The 14752-nt window shown below is 44.5% G+C and overlaps 1 protein-coding gene across 1 annotated transcript; it reads right to left on the bottom strand.

Moving 5' to 3' along the window:
* Positions 1–771: 771 nt before the first annotated feature.
* Positions 772–14643, bottom strand: IDH1 (isocitrate dehydrogenase (NADP(+)) 1). The gene is made up of 9 exons (XM_054209475.1): positions 14542–14643; positions 11633–11760; positions 9686–9977; positions 7823–7928; positions 5052–5229; positions 4457–4608; positions 3235–3375; positions 2278–2440; positions 772–1760 (listed from the first exon to the last, which is right to left on the bottom strand). Exons 2-9 carry the CDS (start codon positions 11752–11754, stop codon positions 1667–1669), a joined length of 1248 nt encoding a protein of 415 aa, XP_054065450.1. The 5' UTR covers positions 11755–11760; positions 14542–14643; the 3' UTR covers positions 772–1666.
* Positions 14644–14752: the final 109 nt, after the last annotated feature.

Genomic DNA, 14752 nt, shown 5'->3' with positions numbered 1-14752 from the left:
AAGATTTAAAAATACCCCTTTATTTATTTATTCAGTTTCCTGAAAGGCACTAAGCTTTCTCTGGTACTCTGTAACTCCGGAAGCTGGGAAGGAGCTAGTAAATAACAGGGAATTTGTTAGAGGTGCTGCTGTAGTACGGCCTGCTGGGCTGTGGCGCAGTAATTTGAACTACTGATGTCAGAAGCCAGGCAGGAACATAGATCTCTAGATGTTCCTGATGATTGTTTCCATTGCTTCTATAGGTCAGCAATAGGACTTTTTCCAGCTGCACTTCTTATGTGCTTGTGTTAATAACAGACTACTGTGTTCACTCTCATGAAAGGCACAGTGACAGCTGGTAGCAGTTGTAGAGCTGCATTTCAAACACATGCTCATCCCAAACCAAATGTTAACACTAGCTGGTCTAGTCTAACCTTGCATTTCTATCCTAACCACCACTTATAGCTAGTCAGCTGCAGGGTGAGAGTTTGTCTCATGTATAACCAGTTTCTGATCTTTGTTGAGTTTATGTTACTCCCAAAATAAAGTTTCAGTGGAAGTGATACCTTTAAGTTTAGTTCTTGTGCACTGCCTGATACCACCTGATACCTTACCACCATGCTACACTTACATCTTGCCATGGGCCAGAAAAAATTAAAAATCTATTCTAAGAAGGGAGAGATTATTTTGTGTCTATATTGCATTCCAACAGTCTGTCCCAGCATGTACTGGAGTCTCTGAGGCAGAATTTCCCCCTATCTCCAAATCACACAAAGGAAGGAGAGACACAAAGAATGTTAGTTGACTTTTATTTTAGTCTGAACTAAAATATTCTTTAAAAAAAACCCCCAAACACAAAACTATGGATGGAATAGTTTTTCACAGTCATAATCTGACTTGCTGTATCACACAAGAGGAAGGGTAAGTAATAGCCCAGACAACTGCAGAAAAGTTTTGCACCTTTATGAATTGTGGGGTGGGGGAAGAGGTAACAGTTCCTATGCTTCACATCCAGTCAGAAGAGTATAACTAAATGCATGGCCTGCATTTAGACACTGCAGCATGGCTTTATTAGGCTCTTAGCCTATAGGGCTTGTTTCCAGCATTTACTAAGTGCTTCTTCTCAAATGCTACAGTCCTGGCTGTAGCAATGGGACCAAATCCCTTAGTATCAGGATACTAAGCTCTGGTTGGCACTAAAAGATAAATTAAGGAAGAGAGGGGCTGCAGTAGAGCTGGCATAGCCCTTTGAGCTCACTTATTTATACTCAGTGGACAGTACTGGAGAGATGAGGACGGTTCTGATTTCTAAGGTCTGTTGGACAGTAAGTCACCACTGGTTTGACCAGAGCTGTGACACAGACTGGCTTTCAGTCTGAGACGAAAAGAGAAAAGAAACACAGATCATAAAGTCATGGAGAGAAATCTCAGGTCTGCTGTGAATGACATTAGGAAGCCAGACCCACAAGGAGCTTGAACACTATCACATTCAGCTGCTCAGCAGAAGTAAGGCCTAGCCCAGCAGCTCAAGGGGTTTAAGAAAACATCATCTTTTAAACATTTTAAAAAAGTGTACACTTTCATTTTTGTCTAGTATTTGAAATGTTACACAACAGAGTGTGATACAGTGCCACTCTGGTGTAGGTGGGAGATGCTTTGTTAGTGGAGCTTGAGTAGAACCTGTGCCTTAAAGTCTGGGCAGAGAGGCCAGCTTCACCTTCAAGTTTTCAGCAAGCTTGTCCATGAACTCAAAGGTGTTCAGGTAGTCAGAGCGTGTGACACTAAGGGGGGGAAACAAAACAAGACAGACATCAGTTATAAAGCCACTCAAATGCTCAAAGCAGGGGAAGACTGTTCAAAGAACTCTAAGTCTTGCCTCTAAAACCAAGACAGTTCTCTCTTACTCATCAGGCTGGTGTTTTTTCCAAAAGGCTCCAGAGAAAAGGTAGCCAGGTGGCATTTTGCAGTGAAGTAGGTCTCCACCCTAATAAATGGACAGGGCGGGATCTGGCCAATGTAGCCAGCCTGTCATAAGAGAAATCTTTGCAGTTCCTTCTTTATTTCCCCCACACCACGCATTTGGCACAATAGCAGGGACAGCGCAACCCAGACTAAGCTACCTGGGGCACAGAGCATCTCATGTTCTGTTTGTACAGCACTGGCTACAGATGATTCCTGTTCTGTGACCAGACTCCAGGAATTCTTCAACATAGGAAAATAACTTTCTAGCAAATGCTGTTCAGAAACACCAAATAAAACAGCCTCCTCCAAGCACAGCCTATCACTTCATACACTTACTTAGGTAGGCCTTTGATACAGGCAGCAAGGTCCTTTGTCATGAAGCCAGATTCGATGGTCTCAATGCAAACTTCTTCCAGGGCAACTGCGAAGTTCTTGAGGCTAGTGTTGTTGTCCAGCTTAGCTCTGTGAGCTAGTCCTCTTGTCCATGCAAAGATGGAGGCTGAGAGAGAACACTAGATTACTCTGTCCTTCCAGAACTCCCTGAACATTGTTCTAAACTGTCATGTGGAACAGTAATTATTTTTTAGTATTAATAAAACTGAAAATAGACAGAAAAAGAGTTAGAAAATCCAATATGGGAAAGAGAAGTCTTATTTCATCTAGGCATCCTTTGCATTTTGTGCAGTTCTAAAGAAAAGTAAACCCTAGGAAGTACTCACTGCCTCTATCAATCTCTCTGTGTGTGCCACTTTATCTTACTTTGTTCCTGCCCAAGTTGGAAACAGTGACCAGTGGCAGGACTCCGTGGTTACACAGAAAGTTGTTCTGATGATAGCAGGGTGCAGTCGTCTTCTCAATACTACATTACACTCTGGTCCCTGTGCAATTGTACAGGATTCTTTCCCTCATGTGCCATTCTAGGTGCACTTACCTTTTAAGTATGTACATGGTTTGGAAGGCGGGTGGGTCTTTTGGAGCATGAGGAAGGGGAGTAAAATAAAAAAAAAAACCAAACAACCTAAACCTTAAGGCTGTCGTGGCTATAAACCCATTGTTTGCTGAAAAGTGAGAGTGTGTCTCAAAGGCCAGGTTAGGTCCAGCTTATTGCTCACACTCACTCCATTCCAGCCTGTTTTTGCTCCAGGCTGCACCTCCATGGAAGAAAAATGAATTATGAACTGCTATTTTCACCACTGAGTGGTGCAATTCTCTGCAGAAAGGATGCAGATGTTCTTACTCAAGCCTGTTCTTTCATGTGTAGAGATCACTGAAGGGCAGTGAAAAGCAGCTCACCAATGGGGTTAGTGGAGGTTTCTTGGCCTTTCTGGTGCATGCGGTAGTGACGAGTAACTGTGCCGTGAGCAGCTTCTGCTTCAACAGTCTTGCCATCAGGGCAGATCAGCACGCTGGTCATCATCCCCAGGGAGCCATAGCCTACAGAATACACATTTTAAAATAGTCAGTATCTCCTTTGGACAGCCCCCTTAAAATCCCCTTAATCCCTCCCCATTCTACAATCCCCCTACATCCTCCCAGCCTTGATGTGAGTATTCCTGAACAGCAGTGCTGCTGCCACAACTAACTGGCTAGTCCTGACACGTCGAAATAACAGCTTGTATGAACAGAAAGTGCTGCTCAACTACGACATACAGACATGCAGACGTTATGCACCGTTTCAGGAAAATTTGTATTCTCACCTAACTCACTGGACAGATTTTTACTGAAAAGGTGCAGTATGAGAACAAAGAATCCTAAACAAGCAGTGTAGGGCTGGCAATTGCTATCTTCCCCACAGGGTGATACAAAACAAACCTACTTCGTATCAAGAGCATCTGCTCTAGTGAAATGAACCATGAGCTGGCAAAAATCGACATTCACATCACTTCTAACACTGTAGGTTTCAGAGATTTGTGTCTTTGAAAGCTTCTTTGTTCGGTAGTCCAACACACACCCTTGTTCTGTGGGAGGCAGTTCACTGGCATTACTTTACAATAAAGCCAGACATCTTGCCCTGTGGGTTTCTGCATCCATATTTGTTTTGGCACCAGGCAGCTTGGTTATATAGGATTTTGATCAAGCACTACAGGTCTGTAAAGTTTAACATATCAATCTCTATCTTTACGCCTGACAGGTAGCTTTAGGTCTTGAAGGTTTTCTTACTTACCTCTAGAGCACCTGCCAGTAAGCTCACCACCAGTCAGCTTAGCTCAAGCTGTCAGTGACAGAATCCCAGCTGTCTGGATGCCTTCCATTAGAATGGAAAGCCTATTGGTTATTATGTTGGTAGGAGCTGCCATCCGGTAAAGGAGTGCAACCACACAGTCTGCATTTGATGGATTTTCTTATAAAAGTGAAATCAGAAATTCTTTGCCTGCTTGGTATGTCCATGACTGGCCACAGGTTTGAAACGTAAGTTCTGAGACCCAACACCACCTCCTGGGCCATTACATAAGATACGGCATAAGGTCACAAGAGATTGCTACAAAGCCAGTGTAGCACAGGAAACATCTCATACCTTGTGCAACAGAGTCAGACTGCACATCCCCATCATAGTTCTTGCAGGCCCAGACAAAGCCTCCTTCAGATTTCAGGGCCTGAGCAACCATATCATCAATGAGCCTATGCTCATACCAGATTTTTTTGGCTTCAAACTGTGACTTGTATTCTCTGGAAAACACAAACCAGAACACCTTGACACATAGATAAAAACAGGGATTGCACAATTTGTGCAAGTAATTATGCATAACGAGGTGCATAGAGGTAAGAGTGAAAAAAAAAAATATTAAAAAATTTGCATCCACTTTACTCTTTTTTTCCTCACTTGCTTTGCTAGGCCATTGTAAGTCTGCTTCTGAATCACAGAGGAGCCCATAGAGAATCTGTGACTCTATTAGGAGAGATGAACACCACAGCCACATTTAGCAGGGCTTTAAACAGAGTACTGTGTCCTGCAGGACAAGGGAGACTGCAACAGGGAAGGTGTGCAGCCTCCCAAAGTGCTGCTAAGTGTCTGAAAATGCTGAATTAACTGTAGCAGCTCACAAGGCTGGAGAGGATACAGTGCGCAGACTTATGCAGTGTGGTAGGAAGTACACAACTATCCTAGTTACCTGTCATAGATCTCTTGGAAGATGTCTTTAAAGCGGCCATCGTATCTCTTCAGGATGGTGTTCTTGGTGCTCATGTAGAGGGGCCAGCCTTTAGACAGTGCCATTTGGAAGGAACTGTGGGCAAAATCCTTGATAGACTGGTCAAGATTGTACATTCCCATGGCTACACCACCACAGCCTGTTAGTAGAGGAAAACCAGATAGGAATTAACTAGATTTAGTTTTGGTTAAGGATTTGACAGTTTCCCCATAGCACACTCTAGCAGGCAGGCTGGTGTTATCCCCAGGTGTCTTGATATAGTTCTCAATTTAAGGCTGGCTCTTTCAGGAGAAGATTCACTTTGCACTATCAGCTCAAAGCTCCAGCAGTCCTGCAATGCATGGATAGGAAGGTGGTTTTGTTTTACAGCTAGGTACATCTTAATACTGTGATCCAATAACCCTAAGAAGTTTCTTCCTAATCCAGCCTAAGCAGCAAAACTGTGACAGGAATGAGTGTGCTTGAACTCCTACTAGGCAGATAAATAATAGAGAGTACTTTTCTACCAAAGCAGCAGGTAGAGGAGCTTGGAGCAGGGGTCAGTCAAAGCTAGAAATGGGTTTGCTCCCATCTTAAGTACCTTGTGCCTTCAGGCTTTGACTGCACTTCAGAAGTAACTCCAGCAGCCAGCTGCTTTGCCTAGCTCAGGGGAACAAGTCCCCACATGCATTTCTGCACCTTTTCAGCGCATGTGTTTGGCCTGCCCTGCAGGTTTGTTTCATCTGCTCAGGCTCATTTCCACCAAATTGTGGGAAGAACATGCCAGTCATGTGAGTGCAAGGGAAAGTCCCGAGAAGGCTCTGAGGAACTACCAGCACTGACATGACTTAGATTGTGTGATACAGATGTGTTAGCAGCCTGACTGGAAGTGCATTAAACTTACATCCCAGCTCACCTGGGGGAAAGTAACACTCAGATCATGGGAGAGGCTGATTGTGGGTGAAAGTAGGGTCTAGGGCTTCATGAAAAAGCTTTGTCATCTTCAGAGCACAGCTCTCTGTGTTTCTAGTGAAAAGTAGTTTGTTGCACAGTGCCTTTATTAGGGATCTTTGATCTGGAAACACCCCCTTCGGTTTTTTTATTTTTGAAAATACCTTTTCCTAATATCCATTTGTTCCTGACTCCAGATGGTTGTTACTATATGCACATGCATGCTGAATGAAGAGGGGAAGCCCGAGGAGTTTTATCTGCTTGCCAGATAGCAAGGTCATTTAAAGTTGATACTGGCAGGGAATTAAATTCCTGTTGTTACCAGCGAAAATACGCGTTGTCCTCTTACCTCCCTTAGTGAGTCAAGGACAGAACAGGATCTGATAAGCTACAGAGACTATGTCCCATGGAGCAATGATTTCATAATTGCTGGATGATAGCTATTAAGTTTTATTCAAATGCTTATTTGCAGATAGGTCAAAAAAAACCCAAACCAACCACGACCCTGTTGTAATCATACAGTCCTACTGCCCACTAAAATCTCTTGATTCAGTGTCAAGGTTGAACATATTAGTACAGCAATAGGACAAGCTTCCCTTATGCACTGCGGAGATATGCTGGCACAACAGTTATCTGTGAGGAGGGGAGCTCCCCCAGAGCAACAGCAGTAATCTGCCATCTTTGCACTTCCTTGCTCTCTGCTCACTGATGCAACGCAGAGCAGAGCGGTGAATCAGACTGGCAGCTGGAACTGCCAGATGCCTCCAATACAGGCTCACAAGTCATTGATCAAATGAAAACAGATTAGGACTGGCATGGAAGCAGGTGAACGCCAGATAAGAGGCTGTACAACAAGAAATAGCAGAGATTTTGGCTTCTGTGAGCAAGAATGCCAGAGTAATCAGGTATTACAAAATAGGGTCATATGGCAGTCTTGGTACCTGTTTGCCAAGCCAACTGCATACAAACTAGGATTCTGTGTTTTACGTGGATGTATTAGGTCTTTGTAGCTAGAAACAAAACATTGCACACTCACAAACATAGGTCACCATAAGGCTTCAAATCCGGAACCCTTTGACGACTGATAGGCAAGAGAGATGACCTGTGTGATGTTTTCCTGAATCCCACCCTTAGAGATACACCCTGGGTTCTAATAACTTGTGTGTAATTGTTTTCATGCAACAAAGCCCAGCAACATCAGCACTCCTCTTCCTGAGCCTAGCAATGTCTACAAGCAGCACAGCAATATTGCTTGTAGGGACACCAATACCTTTAGGACTGCATCTGTTAAAACAGTTAGAGCCTACAAGGTCAGGAGCATCCTTGTCAAATCTCCTTTCAACTTTGCAGAGTAAGCATCAGTTCTCATTTCTATTGAAAAAAAGATTGCTTAATAAAGAAAGGTACAAACCGCAAACCTATATAAAGCCCAGGAAAACAAACTAAAACCAGAAAGAATTATACCCAAATTGTTCTCAAATATATCTCCCCTTAGGTCAAGCCCTGTTTAGACAGAAAGTTTCCCTCCGATCGGAGCAAAAAAGTATACATGCTGCTACCAGAGTCATCATACAAGGAGCATGACAGGTGGCCAGTCTAGTACGATTGTGTGTTTGATATGCTTCTTCAATCCCAGGAGGATTTCAAGTAACTTTCAGTACTTCCCAGATAAATGAAGAAGGCCCAGACCTTCTTCCCCACTCTACCTCAAAGTCATATCGGATCAAACAAATCTGAATGATACTTCAGTTGAATTAAACAAAAAATATCAGCTTTAATCACAACTTAGAGATAATACCTACTTTCAAAGTTATGGACCAGATACGTGACTGGTTTGCCTCCATCTTTTGGAGTGTAGGTCATCTCTACTTTTCCAGGTCCAGGTACCACAAAATCAGTTGCTCTGTACTGTTAAAAAAAAAAAAAAAAAGCCATGATGATTTTAGCTATCAGGAGGACCGAAACATAAAAGACAACTTGCACTTGGGAGGGCAGGGTGCAGAAAAGTATACCAGTTGTTCCAAAAAAACCCCATTGAACAGGCTCTGGTTACTCAGCTATGTGGTCATCAGATTATTTTACTTGAGATTAGAAAGACAAGTAGTCAAGAGTGTCTGTTTCAGAAGAGATCTTCCTCTTTAAGGGAAAAACCTTACAGATTCTTGGACCTCATCAAGTGGCAGAGTATGTATTTTTGCAGAGGCACTGAAGTTTTAAAGTGAAAAATATCTAGAGCATTGTGTGGTCTGTGAGTAGAAAGGATCCTCTCTCTGCCTCAAAAAAAGCCATTCAGATCACACCTACTGATCTCATGAATAGGGGGGAATCATACAGCACCTTAACAAAAACCATTATTTCTATCCATGATATGACATTTGAAAGGACAATCTGTAGTAAGAGTTCTTTGAATTCTGTAAATGGATACACATTTTGCTCCTCTCAGCTACACAGACTCAAGAGCCAACATGTACTTCAAGTTTTCAAATACTGCCTTATCTTCACAACTGTCCAGAACAGTACTATTTAAGGTTACATTTCCTTGAAATTCATCACCCTTTTTCATGTAGTTTCCCTCCTGTTGAGCAAATCAGTTCCCTGAGCTGTTCTGAAGTTACAGAAGTGTCTTGCTCCTATGTCCTTTACATGTTCTTATATTATTCCTTTCACTTTAATCTCATACTCTGTCAGGGTTTCAATCCTCCCCCTTAATCCATTGTTTCCTATTATTATTTTGACCTTCTCAATTATTCAGTACTGTTAAGGATGTTGCATCCCATTCTTTTCTAGTGTCAGGGCTCTGCAAGTATTTTCCTCTTGGAAAAGTATTCTTTTAATTTCCCACTCCAGCTAATCTTATGACTTGCTCTCAGTTTGTGGGTTTACCCATCTATTTAAGCACTTGGCTCTCCTAGAGGACTTTTCTTTTGGCATGTTTGGCTGCTTTACTGTTCTCCATGGGTAATGGTAACACTGTATGGATGATACTTGTCCTCCGGGTTGCCCAAAGGCCACTACACTGAGTGCCATTTCCAGGGCTTTCCATGGCCTTGTACTACCTCTGCCAGGAGGGCTCTGATAAACAATGTTTCCCTACTTTGGTAGGGAAACAGAGCCTGATGTGCCCAATATGAATACCAACTCTGCAGGAGTGTTGTGCAAGTAAATTTAGGAAGCAGATCACAGTTTAAAAAACAAAGAAAACAAACCCACGCCCACAGCACAGAAGGCAACTTCATCTACTTCTAAAAATAAAAATAATTAAAAAAAAAAATCACTCAGATCCACTTTTGCTGCCAGCAACATTTGCCACCAAAAAGTCTTTCTGAGAAGCAAGAAGATGGGCAGTGTAAAGGGTATTTTCTGAAGACATTTTGCAGAGGTGTAGAAAAATAACTTAGAGGAGGTATACCCTGTGTTTAGGTACAGGCCTATCTAATCCAAGCACAGACCCTCTGAATGCTATTTATACAGCTACGCTGCCTAAGGAAGAGAGGCATGAACCACTCTCTCACACTTCAGCAGGTGCCATACAAAGTGTTGTCAAGGACCCAATCCCAGGTGGAGTGCAAGGGATAAAGCAGCAGCACAGCAATGCTTAAGTCTTTGTAGCTCTATACCCGTCAGGGCTAAGCCTGTTCAGAGGGGTAAGCACTGTAGTGACTCACTTGATCCCCATAAGCGTGACGGCCAATGACAATGGGTTTCACCCATCCAGACACCAGTCGGGGAATGTTCTTGCAGATAATAGCCTCCCTGAAGACAGTGCCACCTAAGATGTTTCTAATTGTTCCATTGGGAGACTTCCACATCTGCTTCAACTTGAACTCCTCCACTCTTTTCTCATCAGGAGTGATGGTTGCACACTTTATGCCAACATTGTATTTCTTTATGGCTTCAGCAGCTTCCACAGTCACTTTATCATTTGTAGCATCACGGTGTTCAATGCCCAAGTCGTAGCTGTAACAAACCCACAAAGATGGTCAGAACTTCCCAGGACATTTGTTTGTGTCCAACAGGAAAGAAACCAGACCCCATATGTGCCTGTGGGTGTAGTTCTAGCACTCTGCCATAACTGAAGTTATCCCTCTTCCAGTGCAAATGCTGCTGGAGTGGAAGAAAACATAGGCTCGTATACTGATACTTCTGCTGCTAGTAGGAGGTTGGAGAAAGGACAACTTCAGTTGATGGCTGCGGCTCCCTGCCAGCATGGGACATAGCCAGTATCTCCTTTGCCTTCCCTTCTGAGCTTCCTGGCAATGGAAGCTTTCAGTCTGGGATTCTAACGATATGGAACAGCACAACCCCCAGATGAATATGGGCCATTATTTCAAACCTCTTGTGCTGAGGGTTCTGGCTTCCTTCATATACTGAGCATAAGAAGCTACACTAGGCTTCAAATCAAAAACTGCTTTGACAATAGACCCACAATACTGTTCAGGCAGCAAAACTGCCAATATTCCCCTCAAACAGTCAGAGGAAGCACGTTTCCCACACTCACTGCTTTAATAGCTTTTGGAGAACAACGGGTGCCTAGCGTGGGACAGCCCTGAAGCATAGCCAGCTGTACATGAATCTGGCCATTGTGTTGCCTCAGCCAGGGGTCTGCTTTGCCTCCTCCCACCCCTCTTTGAAAAGGGATGTTCTCCAGACTGTGTGCATGTATTATGCTGCTGGGTTCCTGTTTGCTTAGTTCTCAACACCAGCAAGCAGAAAGCCTGATGTAGGTGGCATACAAATGACTCCAGGAGCAGCGGAAGAGGTCAGACTTGTAGGTTTAATAATGGCAGATACCATTGAAGGCCTCTGTCCACACAGCTAGAAGCAATGCAGTTGGATACTTCTCTATTACAGCTCAATGGCTAGAAAGCTAAGAAGTTATTTGTTCTGCTTGACCAGATGCTGTAGATAGCATGTCCCTTTTGCCATATCAGCTGATAGTATTTGTTTTTTCCAGAAGGGAGTGTAGGAGCACAGCCCAGGCTCAGGCAATAATTGCAACAGTTAGCTCAGACTGCCAGCAGCACAGCTCAAGCTTACAGACATCAGGGCAGAGTCTGTGCCCTACAAACACCCTTTTGCCCTTTGCGCAGGTCTTCAAACAGGGGTGGCAAGAATCCATAAACCTGATCAGAGTCCAAAGGTGTTAGGCTTCAAGCCAGGGAGTGGCTGAAACACCCCATGTTTCTAATTATTTAGGCTGCAGGAAGCCATGCAGACTGCCCAGGTGCTGGAATGCCAAGACAGAGGAGATAAACACAGACCATGCCTGTGAGAGACCTTCTTAGAGGCACAGTACAGAAAAAAGCTAACTCACAATTAAGCATTCACTGCTTACTGCTGTGAGGAACCCCAGAGGGGCTGCAAATGGACTTTGACAAAATACCTTCATCATGAGCCCATGTTTTCCAGAGTACTTAGTGAGGTTGGCTGTTAGGTAAGCTAACCAGGGGAGGCTGCTGAGAACTTTACCAGTATAAAAAGGGCTAATTAACCTCTCTGCACTAGTGCAGGAGGAGCTATACAGCTCTCAGTGCTAAGTGAAACATGATCAATGCCTAATGACACATGCAAATTGCAGTATAAAGTAGCTGTGTGTCATAAAGAGACATTACCTGTGCAAATCCAGATCTACATAAGGAAAAATCAGCTTTTCTTTAATCAGTTCCCAGATGACCCGTGTCATTTCATCTCCTTGCATCTCCACAACAGAGCCTCCATGGATTTTTTTAGACATCTTGAGCTGCAATAGACATAAAAAACACAACCTAAGTTGAAAACTGCCAACACACATCACCAATACATGTATCCTGCATTTTTACAACACAACTAGAAGAGAGTTACTAACATAGCATACAGGATCTCTCCTAGAAGTCTTGAAAAGAATAACAGTTTATCTCTAGTTTCATGCTAACTAGTATTTTTCTTAAAGCCCCACCTCCTAGGGAGATCTATCCAAGGATAAAAATAAAGGTTAATATCTGAGATTTAAGGGTGTGTGTTTTAAGTGCATGAGCTTTAATTATGGTTGTACAAAGAAATTTGAAAACTCTTCCCCCAAATTCCACAGAAACAGATGAGCACTGTTTATTTTCAGATTTCATGAGTTTTCAGATTTTCATGAGTAGTACAACTACTCCAGTTGCCTGTTTCTCCCCCTTTTTCTGAAAAGCAGGGGTTAATGGACATTATTTTAATTACAAGTCATATTGCTGGCGCTATTGAGATTAATACATTGTCGACTTCTTTATTAGCTTCCTTCCCCAGGAAGGAAGGAAACAGATACAGAAATCCAAGTGCCACATCAAGAGTACTTTCTCCCGGCAAGCTTTAGTTCTGCTGTTAAAATAAATATTAGACAGGTTTGTTTTCTGTATGGAACACAGTTTCCCCAAGATATTTGTTCACAAAGCCTCAAAAAATAAACCTGAACTCTGCCCTTCTACTGGGACTTTCCTCCTCAACAAAAAACAACCCCACAAGCCACTGAACTGCTCTAACACAGTGCCCTGCTTTCTAACAGCTACAGTTTCTCAGTTCTCAGCTCTGATTATGCAAGAGCTATGACTTGGCAAGTTCCTCCTCCCAAGACAGCCCCGTTCTTGTATGCAGCTGTTGGGATACTACAGTGAGATACCAAGCCCTTGTGTCTGACGTTGCAATCTCAGATACCAAGGTCCAGGAATGGCTTTACCCAGAATGAGGGATCCTACTGAACACAGAGCCTGTTCACCTAGATGAAGTTATTCCAAGGTGTGAGGTTTTGCAATGCAGGGGCCCTAGGTTACAAGCACATGGGAAGACTGCTCCCTCGTTCAGCTTTTTTTTAATATATTTTTAATTAAACTAACTGTACTTGTGCTGTACTTCCAAAATCCAATTCATTAAACATTTTTAGCCCAGGAAGAGAATAAACTTTCTAAGTTACGTTCTAACTACTACATCAAGCTTTTCCAAACTTTTTAAAGACCAAAAATTAAAAAAAGTAAAATGAGATTGCAAGTTACTGAGACTCTATTTACTATGAGCACATAAACTTGAAAAATTAACTAGTCCAAGGCACTCCTATCCCAAGGAAAGATAATATCTTGGCTTATATTAGGCCTCCCTAGTCCTCCTGGAAAACTTTAACTTCACGTGACCACCCTCTGTCTGAACTCAGTTGATTTATGCAAGTATTTTGGGCCCAATTTCCAATTGTGACTATCCAAATAAGGACTGTGTCACACTCCCATGGCCTAGGCACAGGATTACTACCCAGGAGACTTCAGTTTTGCTTTTGGCACTTACGCAGTCTGAGAAACAGTCTGATTCATTTAAGCTAAAATGTACACAAACACCCACCCACCATCCCTTGTTTTGTGGTTTGGTCCCTACTTAGACAAATCAGATTATGTCAGTCATAGCAATAGGTTTTGCAAAGCTGGCTTCAGACCTGTAATGGTGCTGCTGTCACACAGGGAACACAAAGAAACATATCCACTGATATGTGGGAACTGCAGCACCTTAACAACTCTGACAGCATCCTTCATGTTTATCTGATCATGGTCCCAGTACTTTTCCCTTCCTCAAACACTAATGTCCCCGGTTTCTCTACATGCATGGGCAGTACTGCAGGAGCATCCCTCTTCTGCACACCAGCCAACATGCCAAGAGGCTCTTCTAAGAAAGCACACATTCCCTAGAGTTCAACTCTTTCTGTCACTCTTTCCCTTTGATTTTATATTCTCCAGAACCACTGAAAGTCAGCAAGGTCTTTCTCCTACAGCAACCCTTCTTTAAATACACTTAACCCAGGCATTTAGCCAAGGCAGCTTAGAAGAAACTTTGTGACTTTCCAAATACTCCTTGGTCCTCAAGAAGGACTCGGGGCCTACAGACAATAATTAACCATTGCAACAACTCCTTAATTCAGGTTTACAGAAGAACCCTTCAGACCAGGCAGGCTCCCAGGCAGCGCAGATCGTTGTCTCTAACCCGGATCTTGCCTGTGCTTGTTTTTCGGCTGCGTTGCCCTCCATCCCCCGCCCGCCCCCGACGAGGCGATGCAGGCAGGCCACCGCCTCCGCCACAGGTAGGACCTGCCGACCAGGCCACGACGGAGGCCGAAATCCAGGCAGCGGCACCCCGGGGGCGCTGCCCCGGGATACCGAGGAGCCCTAAGCGTAACCGGCATTAGATGACACCACTGACTATTAAGACATATCTGGACTGCGAGTGGAGAAAGCCCAGCCCAGGGCCAGGGAGGCCGAGTCTGGACTGCAAGCACCCCCTCAGCACCTGGGGCGTCTTCATCGATTCCTGTGGCCGGGCAGGCAGCGGGCCGCGGAGCTCCCACCCCGAACCACCAGGAAAAAAAGGCCCTTAAAACACAAAGCCACCCTCTCGGGGCCCCTCTGCAGGGCGGGGGACGCTGCGCCTGGAAGGGGAAGGACAAAGGGCGCGGCCCCCCACACCGCGGTACAGTGCGGTGCGGCCCCAGCCCGCCCCACCCGCGGGGCCCTGGGGCGCTGGGCCCTGTTACCTGCTGGTGGTGCCGGTCCGGTTCTCACGGCGATACGGGGCCCGTTTGTGCGCCGGCCCTTTTATGGGGCCGCGCCCCCGCCACCGCCCGGCCCCGCCCGCCCCTCACGGCCCCTCCTCCCGGCGCCGAGCAGGGCGGGCCGGCGGGGGGAGTGGCTGCTCGGCCCTGGACCAGGGCGGTCTCCGCTCCATAGGTTCTGCCCGGGTTTTGC

Source organism: Rissa tridactyla, chromosome 7 (genome assembly GCF_028500815.1).
Source record: "Rissa tridactyla isolate bRisTri1 chromosome 7, bRisTri1.patW.cur.20221130, whole genome shotgun sequence".
In the NCBI taxonomy this organism is placed as follows: domain Eukaryota; kingdom Metazoa; phylum Chordata; class Aves; order Charadriiformes; family Laridae; genus Rissa; species Rissa tridactyla.
This window is presented reverse-complemented; position numbering and strand designations above follow the sequence as displayed.